The sequence below is a fragment of the Coenobita brevimanus genome, chromosome 62 (assembly GCF_032717465.1).
Source record: "Coenobita brevimanus isolate Jiangsu-jjx chromosome 62, ASM3271746v2, whole genome shotgun sequence".
Lineage (NCBI taxonomy): Eukaryota > Metazoa > Arthropoda > Malacostraca > Decapoda > Coenobitidae > Coenobita > Coenobita brevimanus.
The window spans coordinates 29,045,004-29,066,534 of record NC_137015.1 but is presented as its reverse complement, the minus strand read 5'-3'; the positions used below and the strand labels follow the sequence as shown (position 1 = coordinate 29,066,534).

At 40.8% G+C, this 21,531-nt stretch overlaps 1 protein-coding gene across 1 annotated transcript in view; it reads left to right on the top strand.

Moving 5' to 3' along the window:
• The window catches only part of Dus3 (Dihydrouridine synthase 3), a 329,322-nt gene that overhangs the window by 175,160 nt on the left and 132,631 nt on the right, over positions 1–21,531 (top strand). Inside the window, exon 6 of the mRNA XM_080275728.1 lies at positions 7,581–7,775. Within this exon, the coding sequence (XP_080131854.1) occupies positions 7,581–7,775 (195 nt within the window). The remainder of the gene's footprint in view (positions 1–7,580; positions 7,776–21,531) is intronic.

The following is a 21,531-nucleotide window of genomic DNA, read 5'->3' as shown; positions in this document are numbered from 1 at the left end:
TGCAGTGCCTCGCCCAGCAGCCCTGGGATGCAATGGGTTAATGACTGGCAAATCTTTCAGTTTCTTTAACCCATTGGAGGCCAGTGTCCTAAGTGCAGGACGGAACTGGGATTTTTCAAAAGTTAATATCCCTGTAGTAGGGAACCCCCGGGTGGGGACCTATGAGCCTCGCGACTATGAGCCAATAGGCAGAGGGCAATGCACTTAGCACCCTCCCATTGCAGTGCCCTGCCCAGCAGCCCTGGGATGCAATGGGTTAATGACTGGCAAATCTGTCAGTTTCTTTAACCCATTGGAGGCCAGTGTCCTCAGTGTAGGACGGAACTGGGATTTTTCAAAAGTTAATATAGTAGGGAACCCCTGGGTGGGTACCTGTGAGCCTTGCGACTATGAGCCGATAGGCGGAGGGTGGTGCACCTAGCACCCTCCCAGTTCAGTGCCTTGCCCAGCAGCTATGGGATCCAATGGGTTAATGACTGGCAAATCTGTCAGTTTCTTTAACCTATCGGAGGCCAGTGTCCTCAGTGTAGGGCGGAACTTGGATTTTTCAAAAGTTAATATAGCAGGGAACCTCTGGGTACGGACCTATGAGCTTTGCGACTATGAACCGATAGGCGGAGGGCGGTATGCTTAGCACTCTCCCAGTGCAGTGCCTTGCCCAGCAACTCTGGGATCCAATGGGTTAATGACTGGCAAATCTGTCAGTTTCTTTACTGACTGGCAAATCTGTCAGTTTCTTTAATCCATTGGAGCCCAGAGTCCTCAGTGTAGGACGGAACTGGAAATTTTCAAAAGTTAATATAGTAGGGAACCCCTGGGTAGGGACCCACGAGCCTCGCGACTATGAGCCGATAGGCAGAGGGCGGTACGCTTAGCATCCTCCCAGTGCAGTGCCTCGCCCAGCAGCTCTGGGATCCAGTGGGTTAATGACTTGCAAATCTGTCAGTTTCTTTAACCCACTGGAGGCCAGTGTCCTCAGTGTAGGACGGAACTTGGATTTTTCAAAAGTTAATATAGTAGGGAACCCCCAGCTAGGGACCCACGAGCCTCGCAACTATGAGCCGATAGGCGGAGGGCGGTGGGCTTAGCACCCTCCCAGTGCAGTGCCTTGCCTAGCAGCTGTGGGATCCAGTGGGTTAATGACTGGCAAATCTGTCAGTTTCTTTAACCCATTGGAGGCCAGTGTCCTCAGTGCAGGACAGAACTGGGATTTTTCAAAAGTTAATATAGTAGGGAACCCCCAGGTAGGGACCTATGAGCCTCGCGACTGTGAGCCGACAGGCGGAGGGCGGCGGGCTTAGCGCCCTCCTGGTGCAGTGCCTCGCGACTGTGAGCCGACAGGCGGAGGGCGGCGGGCTTAGCGCCCTCCTGGTGCAGTGCCTCGCCCAGCAGCTCTTGGATCCAATGGGTTTTAAATATATATATATATATATATATATATATATATATATATATATATATATATACAGTATATATATATATATAATATACAGTATATATGTATATATATATATATATATATATATATATATATATATATATATATATATATATATATATATATATATATATATATATATATATATATATATATATATATATATATATATATATATATATATATATATATATATATATATATATATATATATATATATATATATATATATATATATATATATATATATATATATATATATATATATATATATATATATATATATATATATATATATATATATATATATATAATATACAGTATATATATATATATATATATATATATATATATATATATATATATATATATATATATATATATATATATATGGATAGGATACAAAATAATGTGATTCGTGAAATGAGTTATTTAAGAGGAGCCTGTGGAGTCACGTGGAGAGACAGGCTGACGAATGAGGATATAAAGGAGCGTTGTGGTGTGGATGTGGATGTGATAGGAAGCGTTATGAGGAACACACTGAGGTGGTTTGGCCATGTGGAGAGGATGGAGGGTGAAAGACTGACGAAGAGAGTGTATGTGAGTGAGGTGGAGGGGGGAAGAGGGAGGGGGAGGCCGAGGATGAGATGGAGGGATGGGGTGGAGAGGTATATGAGAGAGGGGGGTGTGAGTTGGGAGCAGGGCAGTGAAATGGCGGGGGACAGGGCGACTTGGAGGCGATTTGTTTGTGGCCACCCCAAACGGGATTGAGGCGTCTGGCAATAGATAGATAGATAGATATATATAATATACAGTATATACAGTATATATATATATATATATATATATATATATATATATATATATATACAGTAGAAGTCCGATTTTTCGGCATCTATGGGACCAGGCAAGTGCCGAAATATCAAAATTGCCGAATTATCGAAAACCCTACCCACTCAGTACCTCATATGTTTCGGTGAACACTGTCATCATTACTCATATCATTACAAATGTGTTTGGAGAGAGTACTGTATACTGTTTGATACTGTACAATACTGTAATGAATACAGTACTATACATGAATATGAAAAATAAAGAAATTAGTGAACATACTGTATATAAATGTAATGGTGCAGTAGGCCTACAAGTTCACATGCACTTACCTAAACTTATAGTAGGTTCCTTATTTACATATGTACAATAGAAGGGGTTGATTGGAGTCTGCTACTGCTGGAAGAAGTCCACATCTTATGTGTACGCTTCTTGCTAACACCAGTTAACTTTCCACACGTGGAGGCCATTTTCAAAGCACGCAGATGTTTATACTGTTCACAACACACGGCTGGTCCACTCAGGTGGTACAAAGCTCCTGTCTGATGTTACGGTGCTTACAGCACACTCGAATAGTAATTTCAGAGGTATTTCGGTACGAAGTTCACAAAGCACACAGAAGAATCAAGAGAAGTCGGCAGCAGCACGGCAACAACTCGGAAGAATGGCGGAAGAATGGCGAAACAGATTCTCTTTCCCATGCTAGACTCACTACATGTTTGTCCTCTCTTTATGCTATAGGAGAAAGAGCTAGCCTCTGAGCTTCATGGCAGTGGTAGACTCGTTCCATCACTTTCACTATCTCACTCACTAAGGCGGGTAAAGGCGGGTAGCTAGCTGGCGAGCCTCATGGAGAATTTCAAGACTGACGAAAAAAATCGGAGAATCTGCCGAACGATCGGAGATTTTCGTAAATGGGACTATTTCTCAAAACTGCCGAAATGTCAGATTTGCCGGGGAATTGGATGCCGAAATATTGGACTTTTACTGTATATATATATATATATATATATATATATATATATATATATATATATATATATATTTATAATGTATTGTACATATATATATATATATATATATATATATATATATGCAACATAGGATTTGATGGTGGATGGATGGATCTCTCTCTCTCTCTCTCTCTCTCTCTCTCTCTCTCTCTATATATATATATATATATATATATATGCAACATAGGATTTGATGGTGGATGGATGGATCTATCTATCTATCTATATCTCTCTATATATAGATAAATAGATATAGATATATATATGGAGGAATTATTATAGACAGATTATCAGAAGTCCTAGTGAGTGTTGAGCAGGGTAGCTTTAGGAGTGGCAGAGGGTGTGTAGATCAAATATTTGCAGTCAGACAGATAACGGAGAAGGTTGTGAGAAGGGCCATAAGGTATTAATGGCATTTATGGATCTGGAAAAAGCATCTGACAAAGTGGACAGAGAAGGATTGTGGAAAGTTTTGCGCATGTGCGGTGTAGATGGTAAGCTGCTAGGTGCCATGAAGAGTTGTTATGATGGTAGTGAAGCATGTTTAAGGTTAATGGGCATCTAAGTGAATAGTTCATGATCGGTGTTGGTATACGACAGGGTTATGTGGTGTCCCCACGGTTGTTCAATATATATATGCATGGGGTCATGAGAGAAGTAAAAACATGAGTAATGGAGAGAGGGATGGCGTTGGTAATGAATGGTGATGGATGGAATATCTCAAATTTGGTGTATGCTGATGATGCAGTACTACTTGCAAATACCGGACAAGAACTTGGTAGGCTAGTGCAGAGTTTTGTTGATGTCTGTGAGCGTCATGCCTTGAGAGTAAGTGTAGAAAAGAGTACAGTGATGGTTATTAAGTGAGAAGGTGACTCCCAGTGCAATGTTACAGTGAATGGAGAGAGACTGGAATTGGTGAGAGAATTCAAATACCTGGGTACTGTGACAGAAGAGAGAGGAATATGTGCAAAAGAAGTTGAAAGTAGAGTGACACAAGGAAGAAAAGTAGCTGGTGCAATGAAGGCCTTGATAAGAAATAGAGGCTTGAGTGTTTCAGCTGCACTAGGCTTACATGAAAGAGTATTAGTGACAGCTTTAACATATGGATATGAGACTATGGTGTGGCATGAAAAGAAAAAGTCAGGAGTAAGAGCAGTGGAGATGGGACTGCGAGGAATGTGTGTGGAGTGCAGAGGGTGGATAGGATACAAAATAATGTGATTCGTGAAAGGTGTGGAGTGAGGAAGTCGGTGGACACCAGAATCAAAGAGAATGTACTGAGATGGTATAGTCTCGTGGAGAGAATGGATAACAATAGAGTGGTGAAAAAGGTATATCTGAGTGAATTTGAAGGAGGGAGGAGGCGAGGTAGGCTGAGGAGAAGGTGGAGAGATATGGTGGATGAGTGTGTGAGGAAGAGATGTTTGGAAGTCAGTGAGGCAAGGGAACTGACAAGAGATCGAGTTGGCTGGATGAATGTTGTGAAGAGAAGTGCATAATCCGGGATTTGGCACCCCTTTTTAAAATGGCAGCGTCCAGATTGGCTCAGTCGGGTACATTTATATGAAGCTACAGACTGTGGTGAATGTATTTGGTGTATCCGATAGAGCCAGGATTCCGAGGGCTTGAATGATGATTGAATGGAAACATGGCCCATTGGATTGGGCAAATTTGGGCCGTCTGGACATTGCTACTCCTCATCCTGCCCTAGGGTGGGAAAGGAGGTCCAGATGATGATGATTATATATATTTATATATATATATATATATATATATATATATATATATATATATGCCGGTATACTGTATATTTGACTCTTTTTATATATCTATATATATATATATATATATATATATATATATATGTATATATCTGTCTATACTATATCTCACTCTCTCTCTCTGTCTATAATTGTACTGTATCTATATATCTATCCACCTATGTGTCCATCTATATATAGCATCTAGTCCTGAGTCAGGATCAAAGATTCCTCCACTTGTTTGAAGATTTGGCCATATCCCTTCTTGGTCTAGTCTGGCAGGTGTTTCAAGTGCATCAAAAAAAAAATATATATATATATATATATATATATATATATATATATATATATATATATATATAGTTAAGCCTGCAAAGTAGGGTCAGTATTCTGTGGGCTTGAATGGTAAGTGAACAAGTGCCTGGCCAATTTCATTGGTATGTCATTGATATTTCTCCTTCAATTGTGCTTTCTCATTCCGTTTTTATGGACCCTACCTAACCCTGTCCTAAGGTGGGAAAAATAGGCTAGAATGATGATGGTGATGATGATATTTGTATGACACGTCTGTGGATCCCATGGAAAATCATTAGCTAAAGTTTCCTTTAATGAGATTTAGATATTCTAACTGTTCCCTGCTCCAGCTTGGAATCAGATTATCATCTTTTAGGACATCATATTGGTGGATGTCATCTGTAACCACTTAACCACCATCTCCCTTAGTTTGCATCCATTCTTCAACCCCCATCCCTCCCATTTTTCCACATTTTTCCGAACATTCCTACATTTTACACATTTTTCCAATGTAGTTTCCTATTTAGCGAAAGGTAAGGATGTGTTTTGGCCATTCATGGATTCAGAGAAAGCATATGAGAGAATTGATAGGGAGGCTTTGTGGACTGTTTTAAGATTGCATGGACATGATGGTAGGTTGCTAAAAGGAGTGAAAAGTTTTTATGTAAATAGTAGAACGTGTGTAAGAGTGGGAAATACTGTGAGTGCTTGGTTTCCTGCGAGAGTGGGGCTGTGGCAGGGATGTGTGATGTCGCCTTGATTGTTTATGTTGATGGTGTTGTAAGGCAGGTGAATGCAAGAGTGTTAGGTGGGGGATTGAGTCTGGTGAATGTTGATGGTAGTGAGTGGAATCTGAAGCAGCTGCTGTTTGCAGATGGTACTGCACTGGTGGCTGATTCAGAGGAGAGATTGAGACAGTTGGTAGAGGAGTCTGGAAGGGTGCATGAAAGGAGGAAATTGAGAGTAAATGAGAATAAGAGCAAAGTGATGAAGTGTACGTGGTTGGTAGATGGTAGGAGGAGGAATATAGTTTTGATTGGTGAGTTGGATGAGGAGGTAGATTGTTTTAAGTATTTAGGGTTGCATGTTGCTGTGGATGGAAGAATAGATGCAGAAGTGAACTTTAGAATGAATGAAATAGGAAAGGTGCTGGGAGGAATGAAAAAAGTGTTTAGATGTCATTTGCTTTGAATGGTTGTAATGACAAGGCTGTATGAGGGTGTTGTGTTATCGACTGCATTATATGGGGCTGAAACATGGAAAATGGGTGTAGCTGAGAGGAAAAGTTTGAATGCAATGGAGATGAGATGTCTGAGGAGTGTGTGTGGAGTAACGCGTATGGATCGAGTGAGAAATGATGAAGTGCGAAGGAGAACTGGAGTTGTGCGGGAGATGGCTGATTGAGTTGAGCAGATGGTCTGGGCATATGGAGAAAATGGATGATGAGCGATTGGTGAAAAAGACAACTAGATCAGATGTGAGAGGTGTAAGGCTGAGAGAAAGACCACAAATAGGAGTGATGGACAGTGTGAAGATAGTGTTGGATGTGAGAGGGATGTCTGTTGAACAAGGAAGAGTGGCTGTGTGTCATAGAAATGATTAGAGAGAAATTGCGAATGAATAAATGATGACACAGCCTTGAGGGGATATTCACCCATAGGTGTGGGTAAGGGGATGGGTCCATTATTATGTGGCAGGGGTAAACCAGCTCTGCTGTCGGACCCTGCTGCGGATGTCACTGATTGCACTGCACAGTTGACCCTCGTGTAGTGTGGCGTGGTGAGGATCTGTCCCTTCTTCCCTTGGGGCTAAGATGCAAATGAATTTGTTTGTGTGGATGAGTAAATTGGGAGTGTGTCATCCTGTCTCGGCTACCTCCCTCTCTTTGGGGGAAGCAGCCTAGGTATATAGATAGGTAGATTTCTGTTTTCATAGTACACTAGTAGGGTATACATTTTCATTCTAGATCATCATTTACTTCAGTAATTTTTTTCTTCACTAGTCTCATAATGTATTTCACGCTCTCTGTATATTCCCTCCTTTCAGTAGAAATACTGGTATTTTATTACCTACACAATATCCACATCTCTGCTTTTCTTCCAGTGGAGAGGAGGGTCAGAGTGCATTTCGCCTCTGATTTAAGTTCTTTGTAGTAATCAGAGAGCTGCCTTCTGAATCTCAACCCCATGTGAATATGGGAAGTTGGCTTAGGATGATGAAAGATTGATTTAATCTTTATAGATCATTTGGCATGACAAGCTGTATCTGGCACCACTGACAACGCTTGGCAACTTACCATTCCGACGAGTGTGCAAGGAGTATGGTGCTGACATTACTTGCAGTGAGATGGCTATGGCTTCCTGTTTGCTTCAGGGTTCGCAGAGTGAGTGGGCACTTGTCAAGCGCCATGAAACAGAAACCTCCTTTGGAATTCAGGTGTGTTAAATTTGCATGATTGTGTGCACTGTCCTTACAAGTATGGATGACCAAAAAAGTATTGTTACACATAAGCTTAGTGATATGAAACCTGAATCGTATCTATCCATATGGTTAGGTATGTTTGGTAATTCTAAGTCCTCCTCCTGTTCAAGGGTTATGTAGCATTTTACCTCATGTCCAATAATTTTGTGCAGGATGGGGAATCTAAAAAAAATTTTATTAGCTATATTTTCATATGCATATGCATGAATAATGTAGAAGAATAATGGATGGATTGAATGAGCATCTGTATAGAACAGACAGTATACATTTTATTTGCGTACTGTATAACATGGTATTTTATAGCATGATGCAATATTAGGGGACTTCACTCCAGCATCAACTCTGTTCACGATTTCCTCCAGTTTGAGTCCCCTGCTGTTTTTGACAGAGATTCAAGTAAGCTTCCCCTCTGATTTAGCTAGATTTAACCTTCTTGCGCATGATAAGTTTCGGTAAGTTTTCTGGCTCATGATTTTATTCCACCTGCCTCTCTGACAGCCCCCCCCCCCCCATGAAAACATGTATTCTCGCCTTATTTTCGCCACTCAAACATATATATATATATATATAGCCATAAAAACTATGTCAACTAATTCACCGATGTTTGTTGTAGCCGATAAGAAAAAAAAAGTACGAATGGAAGTACATTAGGCCGGTGTGAATAAACATTTCGGAACGTCAGTTTCACTTCCCAGCATCATAGCTCGAACGTTTTGCATCATACCTCTAATTGTTATAACATGTTTAGAAAGAGAATTTAATCAGATTTCTAATAAAGTTTGTGGCTTTTTTATACAATTTTTTGTTTTCAAGAAAATAGCTAAAAACTAAAGCAGCTTTCTAATAAAGTTTTCAGCTTTTTGATACAATTTTTTGTTTTTGAGAGAATAGCTAAAAACTAAAAGTAATTTCCTACAGGGAACTGATTTTTTGTTCACAGTGCTCTAGCGAAAAAGTTTTCGCGCAGACGTTATGTTTTTATTTCATCAGCTTATTTAGAATTTCGTGGGATTTCTCGTGGTGTCCACAGATTTTTCATGCACCTCATAGTTTCCAAGTACTGTAAATCACATAAAACTACTGGGTACTCATGCACGTGCTGCACTTTCGTCATTCGCACACAGTAACTGTCATATTCCCGCCTGTGTAACGACGAATTTTGATCAGAGATGTTACATTGTTATTTCATGTACATGTGTAGAATTTTATGTGCTTTATCATGGTTCTTTCAGGAAATCAATATGTCCAATACTTTTCGAGTAAATGGACGATGATGGTAGAATACTCCTCCTTGCGCTCTGCATATTTTGCCTGCAAGCGAGATAAAAACATTCTCTTCCCCTGCCTGTACCTAAAAATTATGCTTCCAAAGGCTTTTTTTTTTTTTTTTTTTTTTTTTTTTTTTTTTTTGTACAGATGTAGAATTTTATATGCTTTCTCTTGATGTTTTCAAAACATTGATGCGACTATTACCTGGACGATAAAGAACAATATACCTCTAGGACATTGTCAGTTTTTCCTGCCTCACCCACACCTACATATTGAATGTTTTATTCAAAGTATACATGTAAAATTTCATAAGCCTTTTTTATAGTGCTCTCAGAAACTCGACATGACCACTAGTCTTTTTGCTAGCTACTGATGCTGAAGCTGTATTTATTTCCATCTCATACGTGTATATGTAAAAAACAATACTTATTTGTGTAAATATAGAAATAGGTCACTATAAGGATCAACAAAATATGGATAACTCTCTTCATCCAGAGGTGTTGAACTGCTGGCAGGACCTTGAGGGGTTTGAAGATGAGAAGTTATGTAGTGTGTGTGTGTAATTACCTATTTGTATTTACCTATTTGTAGTATACAGGAATTGAGCAATGCTCGTGTTGTCCTGTCTCCATATCCACATTTATCAAGTCTACCTTTACACACATGAATGTTTTTCTCATGCACCACCTCTTTGTCTAAGTCGTTCCAATATTTAAGTATTTATACCTAACTGTGATATACACGGAATGTACTATGCTCGTGGGTTTCCATCGCTGTTTCTCAATAAGTCAAATTTGGCTTTAAACTCGTTTAAGTTTTTAGACTGGACAGTCTCTTTGTCCAGGCTATTCCATAAGTCTATACTTCTGTAAGGAAAGCTATATTTCTTGATATCCTTCAAGCAGCTTGACTTTTTCAATTTCATTCCGTGTCCTCTTGTTGCTCTCTTATCCCATACAAACAGATCTTCTTTGTCAATTTTATCTACTCCCACCATGGTCCTGAACACTGCAATCATGCCTCCCCTCTTTCTCCTTTCCTCTAAGGAAGGCAAATCCAGTTTTTCCAGCCTCTCTCTGTATGACAGATCTGTCAGACTGGGGACCATCTTGGTTGCTGTTCTTTGTATTCTTTCAATCTTGTTTATATCTTTCTTTTTGTGTGGGGACCACACTACCGCAGCATATTCTAACCTGGGGCGGATCATGGCCACTATCAATTTTTTCATCATCTCCTCATCCATATAATGAAATGCTACTCTTATGTTAGTCAAGAGTTTATAAGTCTCTCCAACTATCTTGTTAATGTGCTTTTCTGGTGACAAACTATCTTGGACCAGCACTCCCAAATCTTTCTCTTCTCTCCTTTTTGTGATTAATTCATTACCCAACAAATAATTCAGTGATGGCCTCCTGGTACTTTTACCCATTTCCAATATTTTACATTTCTTTACATTAAATTTCATTTCCCACATCCAGCTCCAACTGTGTATCCTATCCAAATCCTCCTGCAGTATTTTACAATCCTCCTCAACCTCTACCTTCCTCAGGATCTTTACATCATCAGCAAACAGACTTGCATAACTGTTCACTCCATCTACCATATCATTTACATAAATCAGGAACATTACTGGCGCCAACACCGAGCCTTGAGGGACTCCACTTGTTACTTCCCTCCATCCAGACATCCTATCCTTTATTACTGTCCTCATTTGTCTGTCTCTCAAAAAGTCTCTCATCCATTCCAGAAGTTTCCCCTTCAGTCCTCCTATATATTCTAGTTTCCACATTAGTCTTTTATGAGGTACCTTGTCAAAGGCCTTCTCTAAGTCTAAGTACACACAATCCACCCAACCATCTCTCTCCTGTACCTCGTCAGTCGCTCTTGAGTAAAAGCTCAACAAGTTAGAAACACATGACCTTCCACTTCTGAATCCAAACTGACATTCAGCCAAAATATTCATCTCTTCCAGATATTTTATCCATCCGTCTTTCAGGATTCTCTCACACAATTTTGCGACCATGCTGGTTAGAGACACTGGTCTATAATTCAGGGGTTCTTCCCTGTTTCCTCCCTTGTAAATTGGTACCACATTTGCCCTCTTCCATTCTTGTGGCACTTTCCCCTCTTCCAGTGAGCATACGATTAAACTGTGAATTTTATCCGCCAGTTGTTCTCTGCATTCCTTCAGTACCCAATTAGAAATTCCATCAGGTCCTGGGGCTTTCCTTACATCTTGAGTTTCCAGTAATTTATACACTTCCTGTACCTCCACTTTTATATCTTTTATCACTGGTACATTTCTAATCACTCCCTCCCCTTCCACAAGCTCCTTTTCTTTAGTGAAAACTGACTGGAAACATTTGTTCATTATTTCTGCTTCCATTGCCGCATCCTTAACCCCTTAAACGCGGCTGTGTACGGCCGACCCCCCCGCTGTGGCGGGGTTGTAGCGGGGTCTGAGTACCTGTGGGAAAATATTTGCCAAAAATCAGAGATTAACCCTAGAGCATTAAAATTTTTATGGCATATAGTACTTACATTCAGCTTTCTCCTGAGACACATGTTGAGCCTTCGTGGACTACCCAAGGACGTGTGGAGACTTGCAAAGTTGGGTAACCAAATCTTCACTTTCACACCTCCAGCAACCCGGTTTCCCCTCTACCACAGCCTTATTCTGTCACAGTAAACTTTATACTACAACGTAAAGGTAGTTAGGAATCCGTATTTGTACAATAAGCACTGAAAATAAGGCTAAAATCAACGGAGCGTACGGCCGACATGCACTGTGGCGACGGTCTTCCCGTCACTCAACAAACATTTCCATTTTCACAGCTAAAAACATGTATACTACATTATTTTCAATCATATTACTTCCCAAAAGATCACCACGGCGCGCTTTTTATTCTGCCTTACGTCCGCCACTTTATTCTCGTTCCTGTCGGCCGCTTGCACTGAGTGGGAAGAGCTAGAACTCGCCATAATCTCACTTTGAAAGCCTGCAGTAAACTGACACTAAACAGGGGCAAACCGTGAGAAAAAAAGCTAGTGTTACAACTGGGGAAACAAGCGTTTCCTAGTAGCATAAACTGCTCGTGAGAGGAGATCGCAGATTTACAGTTCTGAGCGCTCAGAGCGCTGCCATGTATCACAGCCAGGCTGGCCGGGCCGTGGTGGGGGGGGGACGGGGGGAAAACGCGATATTTGGCAACAACTGAGGTCAGTAGTACAAAGGTAAAGTATGCTAGTTGTAGCTAGAGGGTGGTGGTACTGATAGACAATACCAGCTGGAGCCTGCTTGCCCGCGGTTATTCAAAATTTACTCAAATCGCAAACGCGACGACCCGCCGTCCTGCCCTTATGGCCGAGCGTCGCAAACGCGACGATCCGCGTTTTAGGGGTTAAAGACCTCTCCTTCTACTTTCAGTTTGGTGATTCCTTCCTTTTGTTTCAGTTTGCCATTAACAAATCTATAAAACAGTTTGGGTTCATCCTTGCATTTGTCTATTATACCTTTTTCAAAATTCCTTTCTTCTTCTCTACGTATTCTTGTGTATTCATTTCTTGTTCTTTTATATTCTTCCTTTGTTCTGTTGTCACGTCTCTTTCTCCAATTGTTCCACGCCTTATCTCTCTCCTTTTTTGCTATCATACACCTTCTATTAAACCACTCCTTTTTCCTGTTTTCTTTCCCTCTTACTCTTGGTACAAATTTTTCCACTCCCAAATTATAGAGGTCTAGAAAGATATCCCACTTCTTCTGTATCTCTTTTGTTTCTCTGAATTTTCTCCAATCCGCATTTTCAAAAAAGTTTCTCAATCCTGTAAAATTTGCTTTCCCAAAGTTGTATCTTCCCTGTCTATGAAGCTCGTCTCTTGGCTCGACGTTCCCTATTAACATCTGGAACTCAGTGACCACATGATCACTTTTTCCTAAAGGTCAGAGATATTTCAATGATTCCATTACATCGGGTTCTTTGGTGAACAGTAAATCTAACCTTGCTGGTGTGTCCTCACCTCGAAACCGTGTCTCTTCTTTGACCCATTGCGTCATCACATTATTCATTATTATATTTAATAACATAGTGCCCCATGAATCCTCGCCGCCTCCCGAGTACCATTCCTCCCAGTTCACCTCTTTACAGTTAAAGTCACCCACTAAAATTATATTATTGCATTTCTCAACTATTTTTGCAAATAGATAGCCATATCTGACAACAGTTCATGGTATTCGTCATCCTTCCATGCTCTCGTCTTTGGGGGAACATACACTACTGCCGTATCTCTCTTAACATTCTCTCCAGTTTCTAATTTCATATATATCACTTCAGCCTTCCCTTCTCCCATTTCCACAGTATCTACATTTATGTTGTTCTTCACTGCTATCATCACTCCTCCTCCCTTTCTTTCTTTCCTGTCTTTTCTACACAGTTTGTATTTACCATCTCCCAAATGAACATCAATATCTTCTCTTAATTTGGTCTCTACAAAGCACATGACATCAGGTTCATGTTCTCTCAAGAAATCTTTAATTTCAATCCTTGTCGATATGAAACCATCAACATTAGTATATATCACCTTCAAATTATTTTTGACGTTTTTAATACCCTCTTCTCTCCTACTCTCTGTCCGTACCACTTCCTCAGCTTCTGATCTTTCCCAGCCATCCCCCTTAGTTTCCTTCACTTCTATTTCCTTAAATACCACTTCCTTACTTTCATATCCATTACTCTCCAAAAAAAAGTATTACATTCTTCCTCTGTCCTCTTATCATTTTTTTCCTTTACTTCTTCCATTAATGATTTTAAAACTCCTCTTTCTTCTTCATTCAGATCTTTTCTTATTATAATATTTTCCATCCCCGCCTCTTTGCTTAATTTCCAGGTCACTTTAAGTATCTCATTTATTACACTTTCTGATGTAAACTTGACTCTCATTGGTCTTGTTTCCCCTTTCTTATAAGGCCCTATCCTCCTTACTTCCTCAATTTCTTTTACCCACTTGTCTCCTTCGGGGTCAGTCTTGCCTAATATTCCTCTCACCAGGTTCGTGTTTCTCTCGAGTCTTACGAACCTAACCTTTTCTTCCTCTTCCCTGTTTCCAATTACTACCACACATCTGTTCCTTTCTACAGTTTCTCTTACTATTTTCTCTTTTTTCTTCAGTATTTTCACTACATTTTCTTCCATTTTTTTCTTGTTCATTTCCCTTTCTTCCTGGATGATCTGTCTTAAGCTGACCACTTCTTTCTGTTCTTCTTCTATGTGTGCCCATTTTGCCTTATGTTCTTCTACTACACTACTCACCTTCTCCGTTTTATTAGTACTCTCTTCTAGTTTCCTCCTCAATTCGACATTTTCACGCTTCAAATTTCTAATCTCTTCATTCGCTATTTCATTGGACTGGATCAGACTCTGTATGGTAGTATCTGTATTTTCAGACACATCCTTTATCACTAGATTCTCTACTTTCTTTTCAAGTTCACTAATCCTCATAATTATTGTTTTAACCAGGTCCATGACATTGGTATTTGTATCAAATCCTTGAAATTCGAGTCCCTCGTTGTTTACATTTTCGGCTATGTTTGATGTTGGTTAACGTACCAAAACAGCTGTTACCGAAAAAAAACTACAAACATTCATGTATACTCTAGATAATAAATCTTTACATTTTTGGTAGTCTATTAACTTGCATTATTTTAAATTTAAAACAAGACCTTAGGAGACAGGACAGACAAAATTCCTGAAACTACTTAAGGTTAGCAGCGATAGCTGGGACGTCTGCTCTCTCCGGCTGTTGTGTGTGTGTGTGTGTGTGTGTGTGTGTGTGTGTTTGCACTAAACTTAGTTAGTGCACACAATATATTTCTCCATGAACACTCACTGCACTGTATACATATATTTCACACTACACCATACACAATATATCACTGTCTGAGGATGGTGCAATACATTTTCATTCAAGTTTGTGGCTGTGTGGTGTATTTGTTGCCTCTCATTCTTGCACTACATTTGCACTAACTCAGTCAATGCACACAATATTTTCTCCACAAACACTCGCTGCACTGTATACGTATATTTCACACTAAACCATACGCAGTATAACACTGTCACAATGATTCCATCCCAACATCCTTTATATTTCCTTCCCGAATTTGGTGTACCTCTGTGGCATATGTGACGCCTGTTTCCTTCCTGACTATGGCATACCTCTATGGCTTACATAAGGCCTGCTAAGGTAGGTCATTTGTTTCACTATTTCAGGCACTATATCTTTCACACAGTACAAACATTTGCTTCACTATACAGGTAAAATACTTCCATCATTTGGAGCAGGGTGACGCAGAGTAGCAAACCCTGGTATAACAAACATGACTCCTGCCTTAGGCCTAATGGTTGATAACAGTGCCAATGCTTTATAAACAATATACTGTATGTATGTTCCATAGACACAGTCACTTCACAGTGCAGTATATTCACAAACACTATACAGTAATGATATTTCAGTTGTGACTTCTGCCTTGGGCGGGGCAGGGGAAATAGAGGGAGTTATAGGGACGAGGGACGGAATGCTACCCTTCGGCGTGGCTGGTGGTGAGGTACTGTGGAATACTGATATGCTCTGTCCCATCTCCGGGCCTACAGGGTTGCCAAGTATTTACTTTGGATGCTAGATTGGTTTGCTAGGACGCACCAAAATTTAATGCAGATCGGTCAAAAACTTATTTTTTGGCAAATTTTTTTTTTGCTTTGGGACTCAAATCTCGTCTCTGTGCTTTTACCAGGAAACACCCAAAGAACGCGAATCGCATCTCTGTGCCTAGGAAGGTTAATTTTTCTGGTTATATCTTGAGTCAAAATTTCAGACCCAAATGAGGCATATGTTGCCCTGCTAAATCAGAAATTGCCTTGGAGGAGATTACTAAATTTAATTGATCTTAGTTTGACCATTCCATATACAAATTAAATTCTTTTGGTAAAATGTAGTATATCTGGTGTGTTCATGATTCCCCTAATGCCCCTCCAGAGCCAAGTTTATTTGACTCTCTGTCTTCACAACTAAGTGTCCTCAACATTAATACTGCATCAGAAATTACTATCCTGGGTGATTTTAATATCCCTGATGTTAAATGGCTCACTTATTCAGCCAGAACTGATCACTCTGGTCTTGAATGTCAGCTATTTGAGACTCATAACTCACCTAGTTAATCAGTCAACCTACCCGTGTGCCAGATAACCCAGATCAAAATCCCCACCTACTGGACTTGTTTCTAACAACCAATTCAGATAATTATAATGTTGAAGCGAAGTACCCCCTCAGATCCTCTGGTCAGTGTCTGATACAAGCCACCATTTCAGCACCTACCACAGAGTCTTGCTCTGAACCTGTTTTGGTGGCTAAATGGCACTACGACAGGGCAGACTGGTAGGGTCTCCAAAATTTTTTCATGTATGTCCCTTGGACCTCCTTTTTCTCTCAAGATGCAAACTCCTTATTTGGCCACATACAGGATTTCATTAAAGTCAGCATGGAAACATTCATTCTCCACCATAGTTACAGAAAAAGATGTAATTCACCTAAATGGTTTGACCACAATTGTGCTAGAGTAACAGAACACAAAACAATAGCCTATAACACTTACACGGGACTTATCTTGGAAAGATCATATTGCATCTCTTGTAAAATCTGCTTCCAAGAGATTAGGTGTGCTAAGCCGACTCCGTGTCTTCTTTACCCCTGCACAGTTGTTGACTTTATACACGGGTTTTATTCACCTCTGTTTAGAGTACATCTCTCATGTGTGGGGGGGCTCCGCACATACAACTCTTCTCAAAGGGTGGAGTCAAAGGCTATTCGTCTCATCAACTCTCCTCTTACTGGCTCCCTTCAACCTCTGTCTCTTTACCGCACTGTTGCCTCTTTATCTCTTTTCTATCACTGCTTCAATGGTCACAGCTCCTCTGAACTGTCTGCTTGTATCCCTCCACCTCTACAGCGGGTGCACAGCACCCGTCTAGCGACAACTCTCTAATGCAGGAGTTAGCCATTACTCCTAGTCCTTCATTTATACAACGGGTCAACTCGGAACTGTCTCCCTCTATCTGTATTTCCTGTCCTATGATCTCCAGTCTTTCAAACACAGTGTGTCCAGGCATCTTGAAATGAATGGATCTTGAATTTGGCTCTCTTTTGTATTATTATTATTATTTCTTTCATGGAAAGAACGTTTTGCGGGCTCAGCCTTTGGTTCCTTCTTCCTCGCTTAAAAAAAAAAAAATTACTCAAGGACCAAAATTAAAGAAACCTTTAACTGTTATAGAAATATCAGAAACCATGCCAAAACTATTATCAATCTTTCTAAATCAAACTTTCGTAATAGACAAGCTAACAAACTACTAAACAACCCAAACGATAACTAAATATTCTGGTCAATCTTTAATTCATTCAAATCTAACTTCACTACCACCTCTTCCATTCCACCGTTACAGTCTCCCAATGGAAATCTAGTAAGTGACCCATGTGGAAAAGTCAACCTTCTTCTATCTGTCTATCTATCGCCAGACACCACAATACCACAAGGGGTGGCCACAAACAGATCACCTCCATGTCGCCCTGTCCCCTGCCATTTCATTGCCCTGCTCCCAGCTCACACCCCTCTTTCTCATATACCTTTCCACTCCATTCCTCCATCTCATCCTTGGCCTACCCCTCCCTCTCCCCCCCCCCCCACCTCACTCACATACACTCTTCTCCTCAGTCTCTCGTTCTCCATCCTCTCCACATGTCCAAACCACCTCATTCTGTTTCTCCCAAAGCTTCCTGTCACATCCACATCCTCACCACAATGCTCCTTCACTTCCTTATTTGTCAGCCTGTCTCTCCATGTGACTCCACATGCTGCTCTCAAATAACTCATTTCCATTGCTCTCACTCATGACTTCTGTCCCTCCACCAAAGTCCGAGCTTCACTACCATACGTTAGAGTTCGTATCCCTATACTGTCATGTAGTAGCTTTTTCACTTCCATGCTCACTTCCCTGTTTCTTACCATTGCTCCCAAGGAACGAGCAACGTTCCTTCCCTGTTGCACCCTTTCAAGCACTTCCCCCTCTAAACTTCCATTCTTACTCATCACACTACCCAACTACAGTACTTAAATGCACTCACATTTTTCAATTCCTTGTCATCCATCCTCACTGTACATTCACTGACTTCATTTCACTCGAAGACCATAACTTTTTCTCTTCCCTACATATGCCTTTAGATTATGTTTCTTGCACACTCTCCTAAACTCATTCACCAAGCCTTGCATCTCCCCTTCATCTTCACTTAACCCCTAAAGACCACAATTGTTTCAGGCAGGGTGCCTCCCACAACTGCAGTTCGGGGGTGTTTTGGCGACTTTCACAAAGGGCAGATTGATCATGGTTTGGCTAAAGGGGAAGAATTTACACACCTGACAATGCAATCCGTACCCTTGTAGGCCTAATGGTTACCGCACAATCGCGCGTCAAAGTTTAAAAAAAGTTTATGATAGTTACCCCTCAAAAACAATAAGAAACATGAAAGTTTTGATAACTACATATTTTTCTTATTGAAACAGATCATTTCAAATTGTTTTGTCACACAAACCATGAAAACAGGTGTATGTAGGTGTGGGGAGATTACTAGGCTGTGGGGAGATAAAGTGGGCCATGAAGAGTAGGCCTATAGGTGCAGGGGTTGGAAATAACCAGCTTTTCACATGAAATGAAAGCACTTCAGTGTGTTCTGTAACATTTACCATGAAAACAAGTATGTATGTAGGTATGGGGAGATAACTAGTGTGGGGAGTAGGCCTACAAGGCCTTGGTGGTACCGTACTTGAGGAGAAAAATTTTGGCAACAACCAAATTCTCTTGTGGAAACCCTCCATTTCAGTGGGATTTGTCATACCAACCATAAAAACAGGTGTGTATGTACGTGTGGGGAGATAAAACAGGTGTGGGGAGTAGCCCAACAAGGCCTCATAATCATTCCAAAACTAACAGACACATAGAAATGTTTATAACCTTCATGGACAACAAAATAGAGTTGAATAATGCTATAGATGCATGCATAAGAAAGGGGAAAAAAAAAGCAATAATTTGGTGGGAAATGTTCGCACCTTGCCAGTGCTAATCACAGTCGTGATAGCCTGGGCTGACCCTATCCAACGTGTCAGATAACAGGAACATGTGGGTAAAATACAAAGGAATTCATGAAAATAGGTAATCAATGGTCAGTCATGAAACACATGCACGTAAGTGTGTTCATTGTGAAGGATGTAAAAAAAAAAAAAAAAAAAAAAATGCTAACCAACATTGTCGCGCATATCGTTGTGTGTTCGTAACACAACGTTGAGGAGAAAAGAGACGTATACAGTATTTCGGAAAGTAATGAATAGTACAGAGCCTCATAAAATCTGGTGGCCAATTATAACTGAAATAAGGAAAACATATGCAATGCATTGCCTTTCAAGTACATTGAAAGGAACCACACATGGGTGTGTGGTGGGAAACGTTCGCACCTTGCCGGTGCTAATCACAGTCATGATAGCCTAGGCTGATCCTGGCCGACATGCCAGGTAGCAGGAACACGTGGGTAAAATACAAAGGAATTCATAAAAATAAGTAATCAGTAGTCAGTCATGAAACATACATGTATGTAAATGTGTTCATTGTGAAGGAAGTGCAAAAAAAAAAAAAAATGCTAACCAATATTGTCGCGCGTAGCGTTGTACAGTGTGTTCGTAATGCAACGTTGAGGAGAAAAGAGACGTATACAGAATTTGGAACAAAAGTAATAACTATAAGCAGCCTCAAACTCTTGGGTTGAGAAGAATTAGCACAAAAAGTATGCAGTGCACTGAATCATGAATTATTTGTTATGTGTAGTGACTCTCTAACTAACTAACTACAGTCACTACTCGTTTTACATTGATTCGGTATAAGATAATTCGCTACAACGATAACAGAAAAGTTCCACCCCAAAATCCGATTTCTGATGAATTTCCTACTATAACGATATTGCCCTCGGAAAATTTTGTATGAAGCGCCAGGCACATGCAAGGCGATAGTCGCTTGTCTCAGGCAAGATGGCAGCCCCAGCGTGCAGAGCATTGTTTTGGTTCAGTTGCAGTCCCGCCATCCCTTCAAAGCCCTGTCTTTTCCACTCGTTCACGTGTGCTCCCCCCCTGCTATCGTCACCTCTCAGCCAAGCATCGTGCTACAGTAGGCCTATACATTGTGTAGCACCAGGCCAATGTTACCCAAGTGTGATTGTTATGTTGTTGCAATTATTTACTGTACGTGAGTAATGCTGCCTGTATTGGTGTGATAGTATTTGTTTTGGTTTTGGAGACGACTTGGACCGACACAGGAAGTGATTAAGGTGGGTTGTAATTTTTATTTCAGTCTTGGGTAGGTGACTTTGGGAAGCTGAGTTGACGTAACCCCCCCTTTGATAATGTGTTTCAATCTCCCGATTTACGATCAAATCGGTATACGATAAGGTATGACCTGACATAACCCCATCGTAAAACGAGTAGTGGCTGTAACTAACTAACAAACAGGCAGATAAGTTGACCACGAAGGGCTGGCGGTTGTGTTTACCCAGAGTAAATGTTTGCTTGGAGGTGGAGACTAATCAGAGGTACTAATCTGGGCAGGTAGGGAGAATGAAAAAAAAAAAAAAAGATGCGTTGTATGTAGTACAACATATAGCATTCTCCAATTACGTACATACGGAAACTGGTATGTACGACGTGAGAAATGAACAGAGTGAGGTGTAATTATATGTAAATTTGGGAAGAAATAAAAATAATATGAAACAGGTACGTACATCAGGCCTGATAACTCTCGGGGGTCTGTAGGGGGTTGGAAGGGTAGTGAGGGACAAGGAGGGAGGGATGGGGTGGGGTTTGGAGGGGGGACGAGGCTAGTAGGGAGGGGGGACGAGGCTAGTAGGGAGGGAGGAGGGGCAAGAGAGGGTGGGAGGGGATGCAGGTGGTGGTGGAAGGAGAGATGCAGGTGGGAGAGTGATGGGGGACAAGGAGGGAGGGAGTGAGGGAGTGGAGTAGAGGGTGGCATGGAGGCGGCAGAGAGGGGGGTTGTCCCCCCACCGCCCGAGTTGGTCCGATCCCTCCTCACGCCACATCAGGGGTGAGTTTTCATTGGCCTGAAGCCATGTATGTCATACTCAGGGCCGAACAAACGCTCCGCAGTTTTTTACAGACCCCGCTTAGTTGATGCGATTAGGCATTTTGGCATAAAACTTAAATCGCATCAACTGATGCGATTAGGACTTTAGGGGTTAACAACACAGTATCATCTGCAAACAACAGTACAGGGAGTTTCCAAACACTTTCCTCTCTCACTAGGGCTGCTCCAACATCCATTGCCCTACCTTGTATCTCTTCTAC